The 22,748-nt window shown below is 48.6% G+C and overlaps 1 protein-coding gene and 1 long non-coding RNA gene across 2 annotated transcripts; one reads left to right on the top strand and one right to left on the bottom strand.

The window, feature by feature from the left end:
- The first annotated feature begins 138 nt into the window (after nucleotides 1–138).
- On the top strand, nucleotides 139–8,999 carry LOC117869230. The gene is made up of 4 exons (XR_004643793.1): nucleotides 139–277; nucleotides 896–1,019; nucleotides 3,151–3,240; nucleotides 8,378–8,999. It is a non-coding gene; the product is annotated as an uncharacterized LOC117869230 (long non-coding RNA).
- Nucleotides 6,900–11,350, bottom strand: CBX1 (chromobox 1). Its single transcript, XM_034755903.1, has 4 exons — nucleotides 10,951–11,350; nucleotides 10,074–10,251; nucleotides 8,994–9,088; nucleotides 6,900–8,371 (listed from the first exon to the last, which is right to left on the bottom strand). Exons 1-4 carry the CDS (start codon nucleotides 11,088–11,090, stop codon nucleotides 8,227–8,229), a joined length of 558 nt encoding a protein of 185 aa, XP_034611794.1. The 5' UTR covers nucleotides 11,091–11,350; the 3' UTR covers nucleotides 6,900–8,226.
- Nucleotides 11,351–22,748: the final 11,398 nt, after the last annotated feature.

Genomic DNA, 22,748 nt, shown 5'->3' with positions numbered 1-22,748 from the left:
ACTGTCTCTAGTTAAGAGGCTCTCCTTTCTCCTGAGGCACTTCGCTCTAGCCCTCGGTTTTTAAAGATATCTGAGTTTGTGCTTCCATCACTGTAGGGTCAGGCTCTTAAGATAAAATATCCTCTGTTTCAAAGGTGCTGCATATCCAGTTTAAGTGCTGCTATGCCCTCCAGCAGAGAGAAGCTCCTGGTTTAAGGCTTTCTCCGGAGTTCCTGACTGGAGTGAATTGGATTCTGACATCCATGGAGTAGAGCTACTTCTGAGCAACTGACTTTGTGTTAGTGGGTTAAAAGATTTCACACTTGATCAACTAATTGGTATCACTAAGCTCTTAACCTTCCCCAGGAGTTGGTTGCAGGGGGGGTTGTTCTTGACAGGGATAGACTAAGAAAAGCCAGCATGAAAGGGAGGGGGATGCTCCATGGAAAACACCAGCTACTTCCATATTTCCATACTTCCCCATTGAAAAGCAGCTGCTAAGACAAGCTTCCCTTCCCACTGCACCTGTCAGATGCCAAAATCTTCCCTCCCCAGGAGTGAGAGCGCATATTTTGTGAGTGGAACTGCTGGCCAGCTATCTGCAACAGTCAAGTCCTAGCAAAAAGAAATGCAAGGCACGCTGGAAGTATAAATTAAATGCAACCCTGCAGCTCCCCTTAAAAAAAAAAGTCGACCACTTTTTGCATTGGGCAAATTTATATTCGAGGTGGTTTCTGGAGGTTAACTCAGGAATGAAGAGGGACTCTGGGGGCACTATTATGGTTTCTTCTTCAAGCACAGTCCCCCCACTGCCTATTCAGCAGCCGTGGGGCAGTTTTAGAAAATGTGACGGGGGTTCTGCGTGGCTGCCTTGAGTTGCATGTGATGGCAATGCTTGGTCTTCCTCCTGCTGCAGTAATTCTCTGGAAAGCTTCTTGATACAAGAGCCTGCCGCACAGACGGGGAATAGGAGACGTTCTTGCCAGGTGTGTGTCAAAAACAAAGTCCTGATGGAAGCTTAAACAAGAAGCAGTGGGGACGTGAGTATTCTGTTACAGGGAGTGGTCCTCCTGACATTAACACTGCCATCCTGGTGAGGACCATTTTAACAAGTTGCTTTGTTTCTCAATCTGACCTGTAAACCTCTGGTTAAACCAGAGAGGGAAAAGTACTGGCCTAGGATTGAGTAGCTCTGACAATGCTACTCTAAGTCATTGGCAGTCACACACAGAACCCAGGAGTCCTGCTTCCTGGTAGGCAGCTTAAAACACAGCTAGGAACATCCATTAATACTTAGAATATCACGGGTTAGTCGTTGTTATACTCCCAGGAACCCCTCGGTCCTCAGTGCAGACACCATCTACCTGATGCTTTGCAAATAACTCTCACTCGCTCACTCCCTTGAGGGACTAACCTGAGACAGGAGCTGAGGAAGGGAAGAAGAAGAAAAATGAAAGTAGCCAGAGAGACAGGGACAGCAATGGGGCTCATCCTGAGAGAGAGAGAGCCTCATTCCCGGGTCTGCAAGGGGATAAATATTTCAACATCACCTACATCCCGTTGTCAAGTGACTGGTACTAAGGAGTCTCTGAAAGTCCCTAGGAGTTAGGGAAGGAGCTGGTGAGTAGAATTTTCAAAAGCACCTAACTTCCCCCTCCCCCCTTTGCTTTATTTATGGTGTTAACTTTTGGCATAGGGCCTCAGGGTGGTTGCCAGGCAGAGGCTTGAGACAAATCCGAGCTCAGTCATTTGCAGGCAGTGTGCCTCTTTGCACATTTGCTGCCTTTCCAGATCTTTCTAGAGGCAGAAGTAATGATTAATAACCTGAGCAGTGAGGGCGTGCTCCAGGTGGCAAACCCACCAAGGGGCTTACGCCCCCCACCCACGCTGCCCAGTTCTCTCCGAGGCAGATGCTGGGTGAGTCGGATCTGTAGCTGACGTAAGTTGGGATAGCTGCATTGACGTGAACGGAGCTATTCCTTCTTGTCAGCTGAAGATCTGGCCTCTTTGATAGACCCTGCCCCAAAGAGCTTCCAAGATAAACAGTGAGAGAAAGGAAGTAATCATTCCTGTTTTACAGGATGAAGTGACTTGGCCAAGGTCCAGGGACTCTGTAGCAGACCTGGAAATTGAATCCAACCTCCTGAGGCCCAGCTCAGCACCTTAATCCACAGCCCATCATTCAAAGATCTGAGCTGATAGGTTGAGAGACGAGTAAAGGGGCTCTGGGCCCAGCCCATTATGCTGTATTTCCCCTCCCTCTCCTAAAGAAGCTTTGCAAGGAGGAGGAGTTGCTCTGAGGCAGTCCTGGTGGCAGTGGCTTCTCCACCCAGGCTTAAGGGTCTGTTGTTCTTACAGGGAGAGTAGAGGCGTGGGCCTGCTATGAGCCCCATACTGCTCCCCCACTCACTGGACTACTACTTACCTCCTCTAGCCATACCTTTCTCTAGTCCCAGGGTCCCACAGCACTTTACAGACAGATCTGAGACAAGAGCTACCTCTGTTTTACAGATGAGGAAACAGGGTTGCCAAAGCTGGGATCAGACGCACGCATCCTGCACATTAGACAGAGGTTAATGTTTTCAAAAGTACGTCAGTGACATTGGAGCCCAGCTTCCCTTGACAGCTCATACTCCTCCTGTTTCCAAAACCCCCACATGCCTTATGAATAGAAAGTGCATTTCAAAAATTACCGTAATATAGCAATTCTCTCCCCCCCGGTTATGAGAGAATAAATGGCTGTTTGTTAAAGGGACCATCAGCTATAGGCCAAAACTCTACATTTCAAAATCCAAACCATGAATAGAAATGCTTTCCCTAAACTTAAACCCCCATGAACATGGTATGAGTGGAGGGACTCAGTTAACATTCCTCTGCAGCATTTTGCTAAGCTATGGAAAGTAGAAGAGGAAATGTGCTATAAACAAAAGTAAAACCAGCAGGTGTTTAGTTTGTTTCTCAGCACAGTGCACATCCCTAGGAACACATGAACTAGTTTTTTAAAAACGTGATTAAGGTCAGGTATTAAAGCCTGGGTAAGGAAAATATGCTTAAATCTCTAGTAATGACTACAACCTCCAGGAAGGGTCCTGAAATGTTTCTGGAGCCAATACTATGGATTTATACCTATGGGCCAAAGTGGTTCCTGCACTAATTTTTTTTTTAATCCAGTTCTCTGTAGGATTTATCGCTACTTAGGGGCAGAACAGGGCCTTTAAAGCAAATGAATTTCCAGCCAGCCTTAGAAGCTATGCAACTGATGTAAGTTTCCAAAAAAATGTGTGACATGATCTGCAAATGTTATTTTTACTTAGTGCATCCATTGGAATAGCCCCTCTTTCCATTTAGGAAAGTGGGGATTTTATATAATATAAATAGAAGCGTTTTCCTGAGAAGACCTGGGTTTACAGGACTAGAACCAGTCTTGCTGCTAGTACGTGAACCTGACCAGTCCAGTTTCACTCCAAGCTGAAATGCAAAAAGGAAGACGGCATTGGAGGTCAGGCAGCTAATTTAAAGTTTTAAACCCCTCAGGATATTTGGTTTAAATAGGATTTTTAATTTTGGTAGTTTCGCTTTGTAAATTTTACTCTCTCTCCCTGGGGCTAATACTTCTTGGGATTTACTCGAAATGGACACCACTCATTTGAGAGCTAGTCCATTCAAAGTATGTTTAGAGGTTGCACCTGGTGCTAAGACACCCTGAAAATGTTAATTGTTTTACATTTTTCCAAACTTTCTCGGTGTTGGTGTGAGCAGGAAGCAGGAGAAACTGATTCCCACCTTGCTCCTGGAAATGCTTACATTAGGAAAGTTGATCAGGTGTGAGAGTTGGCCCCCTTGGGCCTCCTCCTTGTAGGATGGAGATTGACTATAGGGGAGAGGGAACCCATGAAACTGACCACATACAGAGGTGTTGTAAATGAGCAAAGATCACCACAGCATCCCAGTGCTCAGAGCACATCTTAGTCCCACTATTTGCATCGTGATGGGACTTTTCAACAAAGGATCTCAAGGCTCAAACAGTTAATGAAGCCTGGCCCAGAGAGGAATATTTTCCCCCATTTTTTGTGTTAAGGACCAGCTTGATTCATTAATTTCCTTGAAGCCACAGAACAAGGGGGAGAACCCGAGTCTTGCTTTAACCACTGATCACGCTCTTCTCCACTTTCTGCTGATTTCCAGCAGAAGGTAGTGGGGAAGGAATCTGTTCCACCAGGGGCTTTTCCACCTTTGTATCTGAGCCTGTGATTGAAATTGGTGCTTGTGTGAGCTGGAGTCAGAATGTCTCAACCTGCCCATCTGGCAGGCCAGACACAAGTAAAAAAAAAACCTGTTGCCTCACAACGCATGCAGTTGCAAAGCAGCAAGTCTGAGAGGAAAATTAGCCCGACAGACCCATTTACTTCTGGGCTCCCTGCCCAAAGCTGTCAAGTCTTGCTTTAGGCAGCCAGGCCGTGGCCTCTTAATACAAACCAGAGGGAAAGGGGCTTAACCACCTACCCACATTGCCATGGAAGAAGGCGAAAGCAGCAATCAGGTGAAGTGGAGACCTTTGTTTTCAAAAGCAGGAAGTTGTTCTCCACTGCCAATTCCGTTTCTATGATCTCAGCGAGAGTTGTGATGGAACGTCATTTCTAAGGAGCATCAGGCTGTTCTGTTGTTCCCCACGGGGGTCAGTCAGTTCAATGTTAAGTCTCACTAAGGGCAGCCCCTTGCTTTTCCCAGACACTGAGGATCTGGTGAAAGGACTGTGGCTGGAGACGGCCGAGGAAATAGCTACTGTTCCCATGTCAGAGTCCATCAAAGTCCCACTCCTAGGCAGGGAGCGCATCAGCCTGTTGCCAGGAGCAGAGCGGCACCACTCAACACAGCCCAGGGAAGAGTCCTACTCTGGCTGGGTTGGAGGATTAGCTTCATACGTGGAGAAACGAAGGCAGGGGGAGGTGTAGCATCCTGCTCAACCATAGGGCAAGTCAGCGGCAGTGCTGGGACCAAGCCCTGGTCCAGCCACTCTGTGCAGCATGAACGCTATGAGGAGGAAAGCCAGACTCTGCCTGCCAGGCTGCAGTTCCATCCCTGGGCTCTTGACTACACTAAAACCTCTTCAGCTACCTGCTGTAAGTTAGATCACCAGCACCTCCTAGGGGATCCAGGCTTTATTCTGTTCAATTAGCTGGCCCCAAGTGACTAATACAAGTTGTAAAAAGCAACAGAGGGTCCTGTGGCACCTTTGAGACTAACAGAAGTACTGGGAGCATAAGCTTTCGTGGGTAAGAACCTCACTTCTTCAGATGCAAGAAGTGAGGTTCACTTCATGAAGAAAAGAAGATAACAGAGTAATGGATTGTTTTATTTCTTGGTGTGAATTTGATGACAGTGCAAGTGAGATTAATGGAATGAGCTACAGTGGGAAGGTGTTATGAAACCTTGCTGTTTTGCCTCATCCCTGACTTGTAACATCCACAGTTCAGGGATTATCCTGCATCCCACCCATTGCTGCTCATGCATCTCAGTCCTAACCAGCAGTGTTTGCTCTTCTGGTTCTGGATGGATCGTCAATAGTGCCAAATTGTGTGGTGGTCCTGTTTACATTGCAAAAGGTTACAGGGACCTGACAGGTTGCATCCAGGTCTCCAGTGATGAAAAGATAACCTACTCCCCAGATGCAGTTTAAGAATGTTTTTTAGTTGTATGTCTCTGTATTCTANGAACCTCACTTCTTGCATCTGAAGAAGTGAGGTTCTTACCCACGAAAGCTTATGCTCCCAGTACTTCTGTTAGTCTCAAAGGTGCCACAGGACCCTCTGTTGCTTTTTACAGATTCAGACTAACACGGCTACCCCTCTGATACTTAATACAAGTTGAACATCCTCAACTGCCCCAGCAGAGGCTGTAAGTTCATTGTGCTGCTGGGTATAGAGTGCACTTTTACAAATAAGCTGGATTCCGATTGGCTGCACGCTTTTGTTTCACTCACTAAGCACCAGCACTCTGATTGGCCACCAACAAGTGAGACTCTCACTAGTTCCTCTTACCTTAACTGCGTAACTCCAAAACCTAATGACCCAGCCCGCTGAGTCCACGTCTCAGGAATGGCACACCTAGGGCTGCAGCTGTCTGAATTACTCAGGTTTCAGAATATGCACCAGCACGTTTCCTATTATGCCACAATGCGTTAGTTGGCTGAAACAAACCAGCCTCGGTACATTTCACCATGCAGTACCCTTGATCTGCGGGTTCATTCTTGCCAGTTTGCAGCATTCTGTCACTCCTAAAAGGTTGGACCGGAATTAGTGAGGTTTGATCTTCCTGAGACCCTGGAACCATTAAGAGAGCTTTATAAAAACCACTGCTTCAGGCAAGACAGCTGATGACTCTGCACTCATTGCACAGAATCCTAAAGTCCTTTAAACAGGAAGGAAGCCTCATAACATTCCACATTTGTGCTGCACTTTCCCCTCTGACTGCTTACGTGACTTGCCCAAGATCAGCCAAGTTGGTGGCAAAGTGGGGAAGAGCATGTAAAAGTGAGGCGCTCTATACACACAAACTTCAAGCTGGGGTAAGTTCCACCAGTGCAAATTGCATCCAGATCCAGTAGTCACTGGCCAGTGATTACCAAATCCAGGGCTACTAGAACCCTAGGAGATTTGACTCGAACTTGCACTAGACACTAACCTCCAAGACACTTCCTCTCTTCAGATGGGAAGTCAAAATAAATAGGCTCCTGGCTGCTCTGAAATTCCTACCTAATTCACAAATGCACGGGGGCCTATCACCCAGGCTGTATCAGTGATCCAGTCCTGTTGAGAGCGGACATCTGTAGCAACATGTTAACTCCTCTCCCTTAACTGTTCTACGCCTTGCGATCGACTCTCACACAACCAGAGCTGCAGAAGGGAGCAAAAGTAAAATCCGGATTATAAATCTAAAATTTTATTGAGACAAAAAAACAGACAGAGCTTGGTATGAAGTTAAAATCCAAACACGAACTTTACATTTAAACAATGTTTTCACAGAAACCTAAACAACACATGCTTTTAAAAAAAGGTTTGTACAATGCAGTGCTAGATACATATCACCCTACAAGGAGGTGCCAGGAGCCTGTAGGAGCTCATGACTCCAGACATTAAATATTTCAGTATTTTTAATAAATCCGTTTGATTAAAAAACAAAATTCAGCAGAGCAACAGCGCTGGCTCCAGTGCTGAAGTTTGGGCTTGAAAACAAATCACTTGTTGGGAGAGGATTTTGAAATGATTTCACCTCCCTCTCACATTACACGAATAGGATTAAAAACAGGGAGGACCGTGTTATCACATACATACATACAGAGAATAAAGGGGATCCCAATGCTGCCAGCTGGATAGAATCCAATTGGGGATGAAAAGAAATCAAAGAAATCAGAACTTTCTATTTCTCTAATTTCACAAAATAGCACCTTAACGGAAAGGGGGTAGAAGGGCTTTTAAGGGGTTGATATCAATTCCCTCCCCATTCCCCACCCTCTCATTTACAATACACAAGTCAGCAACACTGGCAGTTCTGTTTGGAGACATTACTAATTACAGGCTTGCATCTTTGCAGGTCCCGCCCCCCATCCTGCCCCCAATGACACTGCTCTAGGGATTGAGGATTTGGACATTCACAGCTTCAGTCTCATACCATTGTCCCTTCCCCTAGTCCTATTACCAATACTTGGGGGTTTAAGTTAATAAAGATGTTTATAAAAAAGGATTCTGGTCATGGATCTGGAACACTGTCAACCGTTTCTCCCCCCCCCCCTTTAAAAAGACCCACCCCCCACCCCACCCCAAACTGATACACCAGTAATAGCAAAAAGAAAAAACCTACACACATGCTACGCTGTAAAAATGCAGAGTTAACACTATTGGGAAGAAGGCTGTGGGTTGCTGAGATGGTCTTTGAAGAACAAGCAGTATCTATCTGCTCTCCCTTTCCCTAGCCTACCCAGCACCAGCAATAGTTCTTCATGGAAGGGGCTTTCACTTCCTCTCCAGAAAGCTGCAGAACAGACAGCCTTGAAACACATCGCCCCCTCCCCCTCATGTCAGGCTGGTTTGAAGCTGGACACTTGGGCAGCTGCAGGGCACAGAAACCATACTGTCTCTTCAAAGGGCATCTTCTCAAGCCACCTCTCCGCTAAGTAGAGCTGCATTCTCTCACTGTCGCTCAAACCCACAGTCTGATCTTTATACAAAGGTTGGCCAGGGCAGGCGTGGGTTAGTTCTTGTCCTCTTTCTTGTCGTCGTCTTCCGAGGGGTAAGAGTGCCATGTCAGTCTCTCCTCATAGAACGAGATGACCACCTGGGGGCACTTGATGTTGGCTTCCTTTGCGGGGACCAGGTCAGCCTCATCAGAGTTCTTCCTACAGGGTGAAGCAGAGATACAGTGAAGGGGGTTGGAAACAGACGTCACTGGAGTAACCCAAGAGGCAGCAGGTAAGGAAGGCCTTGGCCAGATGGGTTTTCCAAGCAATGCTCCAAATGCCTGAGATGCAGGAAGCCCACCAAACAAGTTCAGGCATGAGGGGATTGTGGGGAGCAGGGGTCAAAGCTGCAGCCCCGCCCCCCATCTCATCTGCAGTACGCAACACCAAGCAAGACAAGTAGCTCCCACCTCTGGCCACAGCTGCAGATGAATAGACCTAGATCCCCCTGCCCCAGTGGCCCAACCCTGTTTGCCACAGCCGACAGGGGAAGCTGTGTCAGATGTGGCTCTATTCCAGGTACAGAACCAGCGGCCAGCACCATCAAGCCATGCCCTCCTCTCCCCAAGTTTGTGCCTGTGGCAGACATCTTAAGAATCCCAGAATCCCAAGGGTCCTACCTGTTGATAGCAAATCCACGTTAGCCTCAGCGCCGAGGGTCAAGTCAGGCGGCAGCGCCACCACGAGATTTCAGGCCAGCTAGTAGGGACTCCCCAGGTGCAGGTCCTTGCCTCTCTGGCACAGAGTAAGTGAAGAAAGTGCCTGACACAGACACACTCACCATTTCATCAGGAACATGAGCTCCCCGCTGGAATCTGTGGCGCCGATGATCCGCTCAGGTTCAAACCCCCGGGCAAAGCCGCGTGGTTTCTCCGACTGAAAGACAAAGAGGGACGTTTCTACTTCCTGCCTGGGCGTGTCGCTGTGCCATTTTGTGAATTCAAATGATGCAGACTTCATTGGATGGCTGCGGAGTGGGGTGACTAGGTGCGCCTCGGGCCGGTGTCTGCAGAAAACGGAACGGGCTACAAGGGGATCCTGCCAAGTCAGGTCTGAGGCACAGCAGTGGTGCTTACCTCCTTGCTGCCATGATGTGGAAAAAAGGACCTGATCTCCAGGGCTGTGGTCCTACGAAGTTCTGAGACCTTGCTCGTCAGCTTCTTCCCGACACCAGCCAAGATGTCCATTCATCAGCCCAGGAGAAGGAAGCCAGACTTGGGGGGTTTGTCTGTGACAGTGGGGCCCTTTTCTGGTCCCTTGTCCATGCACATATCTGGCAGAGTCCACCAACCCTTTGGGGGCAGGGGGCACTGTCCAGGGTTCTCTGCTCTGTGCTCCCCTCTGGTTCCCTTGTTTTGACCTAATAACCTGCACCACTATCCCTGTTGTGCATTTTTTTTTATCCCCGGTAGTCAGTGATGACCTGAGGTCAGTGGGGGGAGACTTCACTGCTCTGGTGGACTCCGCCTGCCATCCCAGGAGGGCACCTCAGCTTAGCTCTAAACACTGCCCCAGATTTATCAACTGGCCTCTGGCTCTGAAGTGGGGCTTGATCTCTAACCGCCGTCACGCCAACAGAGACAGGGAGATGAGAAAGAATGTTTTTGCCCAGCTAAGGATTTTAAAGCACTTCACAGACACAACTAGCCTCTCTGTGGGGTTGGTGACTATTATCATCTCCAATTTACAGCAGGGAAGTGGCGTGGCGGGTCACAGGCTGTCAGCAGCAGGGCTGCGAATAGAACCCGCGGGGCCTGGCTCCCTGTTCTCCGCTCTAACTACTACACACTAGTGATGAATCCAGGAACAAGACTTCACGGCTAGGGGATGGGGAGGTTCTCCGCTAGTAGTCCTGCCTCACCTCTTCCTTTTTCTTCTTTGGTTTGCTCTCCTCCCCTCTGTCCTCTGTGTCAGATTCGGCTTTGCGTTTACTCCCCTCAGATTTCTCACTCTCGTGTGCGGTTTTCTGGGACTGGAGAAACTCTGCAATGAGGTCGGGGCAGTCGAGATTCTCCTCCGGCTCCCATGTGTTATCCTCGCTGAAATCAAAGGAGACAGCTTGCTCTCATCACTACGGTCTGTGGCTCAGGCCAGGGGGTTAGAGTCAGTGAAGGGACGCCCTGGATACAGGGCCATGGAGATGCGACCAGAGCCGTAGCGGTCTACACCCTGGCCGTGTTCTGGGTACCCTGATCTGGGAGGGAGGAGGCTGAGCCGTAGAAGCCGAAGCCACTCACAGACTTGCCCTGATGGGTAGATGTGCCCCATTTCCACACCAGCCCATAGGCACTTCACTCACAAGTTCAGACTTGGCTTTCTAGGGACAGGAAAGGGAATCCTTTAAGGCAATGTCTCTTGCTCTCCTCCCACGTACACCGAACTGGATTGACCATCCAGATCAGAGAGGAAGGAGGGGCTGGGGATTGCCATGGCCTGTGAACAGCCCATCCCCATGGGGAAGGAAGTGGGACCTTCTTGCCTGCCCAGACGGACTGGCACTCTCTCACCATAGTATAATGTCTTTATCATCACGATCCCCCGGCAAGACAGGGCAATTATTCCCATTTTATACACGGGGAACTGAAGCACAGAGAGGCTACGTGACTTGCCCAAGGTCACACAGGGAGGCTGTACTGGAGCAGGGAACTGAACCTGGGTCTTCCAAGCCCCAGACCGACACCCTAACCACTGTCAGCACAAGGCAGGATCACAGACTGGGATGCATCCTCTCCACTTACTCCGAGAAACCTTTCCACTTCAGCAGATACTCCACTTTGCCTTTCACCACTCGCCGGTCTAGGACCTTCTCCACCACATACTCCTCCTCTTCTTCCTCTAAGACCTCCTCCACTTTCTTCTTGTTCTGCTTTTTTCCCATTGTGCTGGCCAGTTTTTCAGCTTAAGGGCGACGCTGCTAAAGTGGGGAGACACACACACAAGTCAGGGCGGGGGAAGCTGCAATACAAGGAGGCAGAGCCCAGGGCACTACTGCTGCCTTCTAAAAGAGAAAAAGAAACATACGTACAAAGCCTCAGAGAGGTGGAGCGAGATTGGCCCGCAGAATAATCTGGCTCATCTAAGATCAGATGCTTCCCATTGGATAATGCTATTAAATAGATACATGTAGCTCCAGCCTCCTCTCCACACAGAACAGTCCATATCCCCCCCCAAACCCTCAGTTTCCATCTCTCATCCTATCAAATTCAAGCTTCCCATCATCACCTTCAAGGCCTATGGGATCTCTGCAACACGCCCCCTCCCGGCCCAATTCCCTGACCGCATGGTACCTGCCACCATACCAGCTGGTGTGTGGAGCAGTGTCCCAGTCCCCATCTGCATAGCACTCCGAGTTTTCCTCCTTACAAAGCACCCACACTCAGGACATCCCTGGTCCATTCTCACTACTGACTCCCAGAACCTGCCCTTTTGTGAAATAACCTCCCACATCTTGCTTCATTTTATTCTCCTGTCTAGAAGTTTATATTCCCTGCTCTCACTTTGACATTACCAGATGTATCTTCAAAACCCACCTGTGTGGCAGGGAAATATCCCCATTTTACTAAGGGGAAACTGAGGCATGGGGACTAAGTGATTTGCCCAAGGTCACACGGGGAGTCTGTGGCAGAGCCAGAACGCAAGTCACCTGAGTCCAGTACCTGGCATTGGCCACTGTGGGAAGACAGGACACTGGGCTAGCTGGACCTTTGGTCTGACCCAGTCTGGCTGTTCTTATGTATGCCATGATCAGATGACCAGCCCTCCTCCCTTCATCTACTTAATTCAACTCCGTTTTGCAAAGCTCTGTGCTGCATTTCCAAACAGAGTAGTAGAGGAGGAGAGCAGCACATGGCAGATAACAGAACTGCTTCTTCTCCAAGGTAGCCTCAAGCCACATTCCCTGATAATCAACTACCCCCTTTTACTTATTATATGCCACAGGGAGGGGCCTAGTTCATGCATACCCGGGGATATCGCTTCCCTACCTAAGATATGGGTGTCACCCAGCTGCACCAGCAGTTGAAATAAGAGCTGCTCCGTTTAAATCCAGTGACTATTAGGAAGCAGTGGAGAGGGCATGGGAGGGAAGGGCATTGGTTCACTGTGTGGCCTCCGGCTAATTTCTTTGATGCAGTTTCCTCATCAGTAAAGGGAACGTAATAATGGGCAGATACTCCGGCTTCTGTTTCCTCTCCACACAAGGAAAGTCGGCAGCGAGCAAGGCACACCCTTGCCAAGCGTCAGTCTGACCCCGCTAGCAAGCCAAACTCACTGCCTCTCCCAAGTGACACGATACACAGGGAGCATAAGAATACCACAGCCCCCACAAACACCTCCAGTGCTGCAGCTCACGCAGCGGGGACCTCTCCCCACCATTCCCGGGAATTGAGACTCCCCCAACATAGATCTGGACTCCTAGAGTGGAAAGGCCCCCTGATAACCCAGCCTCTATTCTCCCTGCAGTACAGGCATTGCTGGTTAAGAGCCATCAGTGGAATTCTGAGCCACCAGGGATACTTGGTCCCAGTTGTTAGTTGCACTCACATTCTAGCATTACGCTAGGACAGCATGGTCCAGCTGACACTGTGGATGCCCCCAGTATTAATTGGGGGTAGGTAGATCTTGGGGATCTGCATTGATGGGAGAGGAGGTCAGAAAGCTAAAGCAAGTAAGTCTTTGGTCACTAATTCTGTGCGAGGGAGATTGGTATTATTATACCCACATCACAGATGGGGAAAAGAGACACAAAGAGGTGAAGTTACCAGCCCTGCATGTCACAGCACTGCTGGGAGAATGCAGATCTCTCGACTCCCAGTCCTGTATCTTAACCACTAGATCGTGCTTCCAGCGGGGATTGTTCTTTTCTAATCAACCAGAACTGGCCAGAGTTTTTGCAGCCCAAATGCCAGGGAACAATTTCCGATCAGTCTTGATGAAAGAAAACTTGCCAAGCAAATGACTACAGAGCAGGTCAGACAGGTCACCTGTCAAGAGACAATTTTTTCCAGCGGAAGCCATTTTAAGTTGCACGAGAGAAACTTCAACTGGCAAAATTTTTTGCAAGTTTGGGTTCGCTTGAAAAGCAAAAAATTAAAAGCGAATCTTGTAGCTGCGCTGAGCCGGTGGGTCATCCCTCTGCACTGAGGGAGATGTTTCAACAGCTAGATAATGGTTTCTGAACCCCAAGATTCGAGAGAGATGGGTACAATTCCATACTGCTCAAGGCTGTGCAGCTGTCATGCAATTGATAAGAGAGACAAGGTGAGTGAGGTAATATCTTACTGGACCAACTTCTGTTGGTGAGAGAGACAAGCTTTCTAGCCACACAGACCTCGTCTTCAATTGACAAGACCCTCTGAAGTGGGAGACACAGGCATGGGCCAAACAGATCTCATTATCGGGTTCAGGAACACAGTCAGGAGAAGGCACCCTGCCCGGGCTCCCTATTTTCTCTCTTCTAGATGCTCTAAGTGCAGGGAGGGGCTTGGAAAGGCAGGGCCTCTGAGGGCTTCTCCCTTTGGCAGATGCTGTAACTCACTTCTATCTGTGTCTTGGACCCTGTGACTGCATCTCCCAAACTGATCTCAGCATGCAAGTTCTCCCAGTTGCTCAATTCTGGACCATTCACTTGTCACTCTGCTCCATGCCTGCACTGCAGGGCTTTTGCTGTCTCAGCTACAGCAAATGGAGCTGGGTTTGGCTGGAAGACTGACTTTAAATCCAATACAAAAGGCAACCTTCCCTTTGTGCCCTGCTCTGGACAGAGGCATCAGGAAACCCCTTCCAGAGTCTGGGCTTCAGACATCCTCAGAGGCCAGACATTTCCTGACAGGGGAGATTCCCAGACACCTGCCCCTTGGTGGCAACCTGCCTTAGTGCTGAAAGCCCTGCGCCATTTACGAGCAGTGCGTTCACAAGATTAGCAATGGAATCCAGACCAGGTTAAGCCATTACTCTGATTGCTGTTCGGTGACCTTGGAGCCAGTCAGGGGGCTCAGTGCAGTTTCAAGTGACTAAATGTCCCACATCACAGGTCGAGCTGCGCAAACAAGTGAGTTTTTGATTCACTGGCAGTTTCGAAAATACTCAGGAAACGAACAAGCTGAACTTTGCAAAAAGTGTCGGTGAATTAAAAAAAAAATACATTTTGGGTCGAACAAATATCATTCAACCCCAAATGCTTTGTTCTGTGTGTACTTAGAGGGCTAGAGTCACAAAATGGCCAGAGGAAGAGGTGATGCCCTTCTTCTAAGGTTCAGCACAGGGGTTAAGGCACCCACCTGGGATGTGGGAGACCCAGGTTTAATTCCCCTCCTCTGCCTGATGTGGAGAAGGGATCTGAACTTAGCTCTCCACATTGTAGGAGAGTGCCTTAGTCACTGGGCTCTGGAATATTCCGATGGGGGGGGACCTTCAAGCTGTTCCAATTTGTCTCAATAATTAGCCACTGGAGCAGGGACTTACAGCGGGGCAGGGACAAAGCAAGGATGACTATAGCTTGGTGGTCAGGGCACTCACCCAGGATGTGAGACCCCCCCCAAACTCAAGCCCCCACTCCAATGACTGTTGGTACAAAGTGGAACAGATTCAAGAGGAGAGACAGAGAAAGCCACATCAGGCTATCCCACAGCCCAGTGACTAGGGCACTCTCCTGCAACGTGGGAGACTCAAGTTTAAATCCCTTCTCCACATCAGGCAGAAGGGGACACTGAGATTACAAGTGAGCACCCTAACCACCCCCTCCCAGCCCATTTTAAATGAACAGGGCCTAAATCCTGAAAAGAGGGTGTGGCTGAAACGATTTGGTGAATTTACATCAAACTTGCGAACACTTCTCACCAGAAATTGCATTTTTGATGAATAAAGTCTGTGCCAAAGCTTCTGCCCAAACCAAATCCCTAACCAGCCCCCTTGTTGGCAGCCTCAGCAGTGGGGTCAGAGATTGAACTGGCTGTGGAGACTGCACTCTCCTCTCCCGCTACAGATCAGGGTCGAGGACAGGCTGGTGCGGTGGCCGCTTGCTCTGCTTACGCCTGGGTTGTTGTGGACACAGGGTTTCGGTCTCCACCTTTGGTCAAAACTAAATTCTTCTCAAATATGAAACAAAAGCGGGGAGAATCCCAAGATGGGCGGCCTGCTGACAGCTGGGGTGGGGACAATTTCTCCCACAGCAGTCCTAGGTGCAAGTGTCTAACAGAGACAAGACTTTCCTCCAGCTGAGCGCGCCTCCCTCCCAATTAAGGACCCCACTTTAAATGCCGCTCAATCGCTGATTTAATGCCAGGGTATTCAGGCCTGATCCAGCAAGGTGCTGAATCCTCCAACTCAGACTGGGTCCAATGGGAGTTGAGGGCACCCCGTGTCTCACGCAGCGGGGATGGCTGGAAAGCTGAAGCGGCATTTTAAAAAGAAACCTTAGGAAAAACACATCAAGAGAGAGAGAAATGAGGCTGCTGCCTTCTGAACTCCTGGGTTTAAACACACTCTGACAGGGTCTTTAATCAGATGCCAGACAGGGGCAAGCCCAAAGCAGCAAGGCTCTGGGTTGCCTGTGGACTTGCTGTTGATGGAGGCCAGGCTGCTTGGCACCACATCACTCCAACAATGCAGACTCTGACCACCAACATCTAATCCCCCAGAAGGAGCCAGCAATGCAACAGGAAGGCGAGGGCTCAGGTTTCACTTGCAGAGGGCTCTGGAATTCTCCAGCAGATTCTCCGGCGGAAGCGTAATACTCCATCCCCTACAGCAGAAATGCAGAGGGGTGCCACAAAGGGAAGCAAGGAATAGCTTGTGACTGTGCTGGTAAACCATGCCTCAGCAAAGGCACCAGATAAGGCTGGAGGGAGACAGTCGACAGTTCTGGAAAGCCCCCTGTGACGGCGCACTCCATGTTTTATGGGAATATGCTTTATGCAAAAGGTCTCTTGTAAGGTATCATGACACAGGTTATAACCTCTTGAATATGTTCCTCCTATTTGTATGCATGTATCATTCTTGTATCTGAAGCTAGAAATATGAAGTATAACTCTGAGGTCCTATTGTAATTATGCAAAGTGTGGGCTATTGATGGTGGTTTAGAATCTTGATCGCTCCCATTGACTAGGACAATTGGTTGTAAATGGTTTATTTACCTGCAAGCCTTCCTGTGGAGGTTTGGGCCAACCCAGGAAGAATGGAGACTAGGGGAGGGTCTTACAGTAACATGTGACCATGTCACATGATACTAGAATCCATCTTAAATCTGGTACTTTTCCATTTAGAAGGAGGGGTGGGGGCCCAGAGAGATAAAAGATTCCCACCATGTGCCAAAGCTATAAAAGGGGGTGTAGCAGGACAAAGGGGGCTGCCAGTCACAAGAAAACCCCTGCTTACCACCTGAGATGTCTGCTGGAGGGAACTAACAAGGACTATACCAGGGGAAAGGATTAGGCCCAGTCTAGGAAGGAGTCTAGTCTGTGAAAGAAGCTCATTAGAACATCTCTGAGGGTGAGATATTACATGCAATCAGTTTCTTAATGTATTAAGCTTAGACTTGTGTGGTTTTGCTTTATTTTGCTTGGTGACTTACTTTGTTCTGGCTGTTAATACTTGAAACCACTTAAATCCTACCTTTTATACTTAATAAAATCACTTTTGTTTATTAATAAACCCAGAGTAAATGATTAATACCTGGGGAGCAAACAGCTGTGCATATCTCTCTCAGTGTTATGGGGGGGGACAGTTTATGAATTTACCCTGTATAAGCTTTATACAGAGTAAAACGGATTTATTTGGGGCTTGGATCCCACCGGGAACTGGGTGTCTGGGTGCTGGAGGCAGGTAACCTGCTGAGCTGTTTTCAGTTTAGTCTGCAGCTTTGGGGGCGTCGACCAGACCTGGATCCGTGTTGCAGCAGGCTAGCATGTCTGGCTCAACAAGACAGGGTTCTGGAAGTCCCAAGCTGGCAGGGAAAAGGGGCTTAGAGGTAATTTCAGCATATTGGGCGCCAGTCCCAAGGGGATCTTTGTGACCGAACCCGTCACACCCCCAATATGACCAGTGATAAGGAAGTTGACCTACTTGAATACAGATTGGATCTCGGGGCACCTGTCTCTCTCTGCAGGGGACCCACTTTTTCCCCCATGGGTCTAATGAATTTCAGTCACATATGCTGCAGAATGTGGCTAATGCTTGGAGACAGAGCTTGTTTTTCCATAAAGCATCCAATATTCAGCTAGGGAGATCATTCAACCGGCTCTGTGGTCTAGGATCCTGTCTACGGCAACTGGATCATGGACTGCATTACACAATACAGTCCCTATGTAACATGCTTTGGATGAGCACAGATGAGACCAACCCATGGTGCAGCCTCACTTTCACTGTGAGATAACAGTCACCAGACAGCTGATTTTACGGAGGTTGCTCCTTGACTAACAGCACAATCCACTGGCACTGTGACTGCTCCTGCAGAGATCCTGAAACAAGGAGGGCAGGGGAGAAAGAGAGAAAGAATAAGGAAACAGTGAAGAACAGAGGACGACAGCCAGAAAACAGAGAATGGTGATAGGTTCCAACGTCCCTCAGATTGCAAGCAGCATGGAGGCAGAGAACTATACTTTGGAAAGGTCAGGCTGCTGTGATCCAGCTTCTGGGCAAATGATTGGCAAGGACAACTTGACGGAGAAGCCGCAAGCACTGCAAGGAAGGGCCAACATTTGCCAAATGAGGGAGAGAGCAACAACATACTGATCAGCAAGTGGATATAATCTCCAGGCCATAAGGTGACTCATATGTGCCCTTGTTAGAGCTTTGAACTGTCTTGGGTCTGTTCCTCTGACTCCAGCTGCTGTCAGGAGAGAAATACTTGCCTGTTTCAAATTCTCAGCAAGATTTTATTTTTTAATCCATGAAGTGAGTAGGTTCAAACATTAGTGTGTGTAATTATAGCATATCTTTGTGGTTCTCAAACTGTTTTGGTAAACTTGAAACTAACTCACGGAGATGAGAGCCTAAAAATTCAGTTTTCAAAAGATGACGTTTGTGCCACACAGCGAGACAATGCGCCATCCCCTTAAAGGCCCCCTTACCTCCCTTTGCTCCAGAGAGGTGTGTGTCAAGGGGGTCCATATGACATTCACATGCAGGGTCTGTTCTGGGTGACATGCTGAGAGGCTGTTCCTTTTGGAATAGTTCCTATGCTAGAAACTGCATCTGGCTTTGCCAGAGGTGCTCTCAACAGCCTGTAGGATGCTCTGGGCAGATATATGACCTGGCTACAGCTTCCAGTTCCGACACACAGTGCATATATTGTCCTTGCTACTCTGAAAATGAATAAATCAGTGTCTTTTGCTGTAACAAAACTACGAACCCTGTTGAAGTTTGAGAGAGGAGAGACTGCAGACCCCAGTGACGGTACAAACTCAGAGCATGCACTACCCATGAAGTAATCAAACAAAGGGCTTGTCTAAATTTAAAATGCTAAGGTGGCACGTTCTCCCATCAGCAAAGGTAATCCATCTCCCCAAGGGGCAGTAGTTAGATTAATGGAAGAATTCTTTCATCGACCTACTGCTGTCTACATGGGGTCAGCTTAACTACGCCACCCAGGGGTGTGGATTTTTCACACCCCATCAGCAACACAGTTATGCCAACCTAAATTTCTACTGTAGACCAGCCCTAAAGGAAGGAGTGCTGTTGAGAAGCTGGGCTGTTTCCAATGAGATTCTGACCTTAATGGCACAGATCCTTTGGTGACTCCTAGAGTATGTCAGCAGTCACAGAAATTAATGAACCAACAAGTGTCCACAGCACCAGAAAACAAGTTACCACAGCACCAGACGCAGAAAGTGCTAATTGGCTTCCTTATAGGCAGTCTCAGCAGAGAGGAATGAATGGACATTGAGACGGAGCCATTGTCACCCCTACGTGTCAGGAGTGATGCACCAATTGAGGGGCAAGGGGAACATGCAGTACCTGTTCTTTGATCTCCCGGGTTGTCAAGCAAACAGATTTCATCAGCATTATGTTCATTCACACAAAGTTACAGTTGGAAGAGATAACAGGTCACTTTTCCCACCCCCATGGCCAGTACAGGATAGTCCCCCCTATTTTTCAGGGGAAATTGGTCCCATCTGACCGGGCTCACTGCTAGGTTATTCCAGGCTAAACACCCCTCACATTTAGGATGTTCTTCCTAATATTCACCTTCAGTTCTCTTCTGCTTATTGTCTGGGAAACAGCCGACTTTGCATTAAAAATATTTTCTGACCCAAGACCAAAAAGGACTTAACTGCTAACAATTCCCACCCTCGCTGGACCATCTTAAACACCAGCATTTGGGATAAGGTGGAATTCTTTATAAAGAATAAAGCAGAACATTGGAAAAAGAGAGAAGAGCTTCATATCAGCAGCTGAAGGGAAAATCCAAGACACGTTAAACCACTTGAAAAGAATTCAAACTCCAGTAAAAGGCAACAAGGAAAGAGGCCCAGCACAAAGTATATACAAAAGCCTCCTTTATGGTGACAAGAATAGCAGACAGAGGGGTGAGAGCCAGAATCCGGCAACACTGCGGAGAACAAGTTACTGCATGGCCTTCTGCAGACCAGCATCCAGGTAGTGAGAGAATTATAAAGCAAGCCGGAGAAAAAGCAAACAAATGTGCTGAATGGAGCATCAACATCTTTAGCTGCAAAATGTGCTTTCTTTAGAGGAAGGTAAGTTCGACATAGTGTCGTTCTAGAATGTCAGGTGCACTTGTACAGACTTCAATAGCTTGAAGATAGAAGACTAAGCCAGCATAAACACGAGGACCCATAGATCTATTTCATTTGAATACACTCAGTCTAACTCCACTGACTCAGAGAATTAAGAGTTAAGTGCAACTTTGATCCTTTGTAACTTAAAATATTTCCCCCAATTGCCCTTCCCAAATTTGGCTAGGATCACACCCGTCTTTGAGGACTATGAACATGCCAAGTTTATACAGCATTTGCCAGGAAAAGACAGCATGCGTATTTCTTTTGAAGTGGGAACAAGTGTATTAAGTTTTCCACCCTTCAAACCTGAACACAACTGAGAAACTTTCGCTCAGACTTTCCAGAAATATTAGCCTGGGCTGAGATGAAGCAAGATGAAAGCTTCAGCCTCGATGGAGAATTTAGGAGAACTGTAAGTGACTGAGCATGGAGTATCCTTCTCAGCTATGACTACATTCACAACTCACGTGGGAAGTGTACCGCTGAAGTTAGGGAAATCTGCACAAGGGAACAAGATATTAAGGAAAAGTCTTGTCTGCATGGCTAGGCTTTCTAGGTGCAATCTGCACAAGGAGGAAGCAGAGAGAAGACAGAAGTATTTTTACACACTTTCCTCTAATCAGGGAAATGCTATCAGAGGCAGGGTACAGACTTGATTACTCATTTTTAGTAAAGACAGATTTAGGATGTGGAGACATCTAAAAAAAGTCAGCATGGGAAGATGCTGCTCAAATTGGCATAAGATTCCCAACTGCCCATTGCCTGCAGGACAATGCAAACCTCCCTTCCCATAAACACACACCTTTTTACTCAACTTTCTCCAATCAACACTAGTGCTTTCAGGACACAGAAAGGCAGTGTCTGGATAAAAATCTTTCAGCATACACATGCTCCTTTTGCCTGTGTTACTAGCACATGAAAACTGAGACTGGTTACTGCCTTTATTCACTTGCAATCTCTGCTAGTTATTCTTGCATTTGATTTTGGGAGGGCAGTGAAACACTAGAGTCTCTTGTCTGTTTCTAGTCAGTTTCACTGCTTAGCACTCTAGCACTAACACAAGGCTGTGATGTTTGGGTTGCAAACCTGGCAGGGGCTGTTTAATCCAAACAAATTTCCCATGTAAGAAAATCCAAGATTGATAAAAATTTTTCTAAGTTAGTTATGTTTTTAAAAACTATTTTTATATTAATAAAACTTACATTCAGAACCTGAACAACCTATCAGTCTCTTTATCTTACCCACTTGATTTTGTAGTCACAGGCCACATGCCTCTCAGTTGCTGCTCCATTATCCCCAACACTCCCAGCACAATTCCACCATCTCCAGGCCCCCAGGAGAGCTCTCACCTCCCCAACTGACACCCTTGGTACAGCTTCATCAAGCTCCAGGTTTCAGATCAGCTCCAGTCTCTCCCCTTCCCCCCATCAACGCACACTAGGTCTATTGGGGCAACTCCAACTCTGCACAAATCTCAATGCTTCCCTAGATCCCCTTGGTGCAGGCTCCATCCACACCTTCCTCTTCACCAGGCACACTACTGCAACTCCATCATCTCCTGTTCAAATATCCCCAACTCCATAGCTTCATTCTCTCCCCTTCTTCAGTTTTACTATCACCCCAACCACGGCACTCTAGAGCTGACCAGAGATCCGCACCAGGTCTCTGCCCCATCCTCACTTCCCCCAGTGCAGCTTCATCTCCCCTCACCCTGGTCCCCCTCATGGGTGCAACTCCTGCACTACATGCCCCATTGTTCTCATTATGAACGCAGCTTCATATTCAGTGCTCCCATCCTGTCTCTTCAGGGCAGCTCCATCTCCACGTGTCCCTTCCCCAAGACCCACTTCCACCACAGCTCTGTTCTGTCCCCCCAGAAGTTCCATAGCCACCATCCCCATCAGCCAGCCCTTGGGACAGCTCTATCTCCCCCCCACCCCCCTCCATTCCTTAGGACCTCCTTGGGGTAGCAGCTTTTGCCACAACTAGCTTCTAGAGATGTCATGGTGCAACTAGATCTTACTCCCTTTCCCACCGCTCCTCCTGCAGCTATATAGCCACACAACTCCCACCCAGGTGCAGCTCCACCTCTAGGCTGCCAACTGGGTTTTCCCCTTCTGTGAGGCTCCATCTTTTCCCATGCACGCATCCTCACCCCCCATGACCCCGGGTGCAGCCCCCCCAGTCACCCCCTCCAAGCCCCACAACCCAACTCCCCCAAGACCTCTGATCTAACTCTCTTCCCCACCCAATCCCAGCTCCCCATGGCCCCCCTTGAAGCCCCACACCCCCATTTAATCCTAGTCCCACAATGTTTCCATGCATCCCCCCCCAACCAAGTCCCAGAGTCCCCATTACCCTCCCCATGTAGCTCCCAAATCCCAGCTCCCCCCCAGTCCACTAATGCAGCTCTCCTCCCCCACCCAACCCCAGCTACAAAAGGACCCCCTGCAGCTCCCCCTCCCCACCCAAATCCAGCTCCCCACCACCCCCTGCAGCTCCATACACTCGCTTAATCCTAGTTCTACAACCATCCCCCTGCAACTTCACCCCCCCACACTCCAATCTCATGGCGCTCCCCTGGCTTCCTCCCCTTCCCTCCTATCAGTCCCAGCACCCCCCCCCGTCTCAGAACATCCACTGGTGTCCCCCCCCCACGTCCCCAGCGCCCCCTGCCTCAACACGCCCCGTGGCTCCCCCCCATCTGTCCCAGCACCCTCCCCCGCAGTTGCAGTTTCCCCCCCCACCAGTCTCAGAACATCCACTGGCTCCCCCCCCCCACGCGCCCCCTGGCTCCC

This window comes from Trachemys scripta, chromosome 23 (genome assembly GCF_013100865.1).
Source record: "Trachemys scripta elegans isolate TJP31775 chromosome 23, CAS_Tse_1.0, whole genome shotgun sequence".
Taxonomy (NCBI): domain Eukaryota; kingdom Metazoa; phylum Chordata; order Testudines; family Emydidae; genus Trachemys; species Trachemys scripta.
The sequence above is the reverse complement of the archived record's forward strand: the minus strand, read 5'-3'. Positions and strand labels throughout refer to the sequence as shown.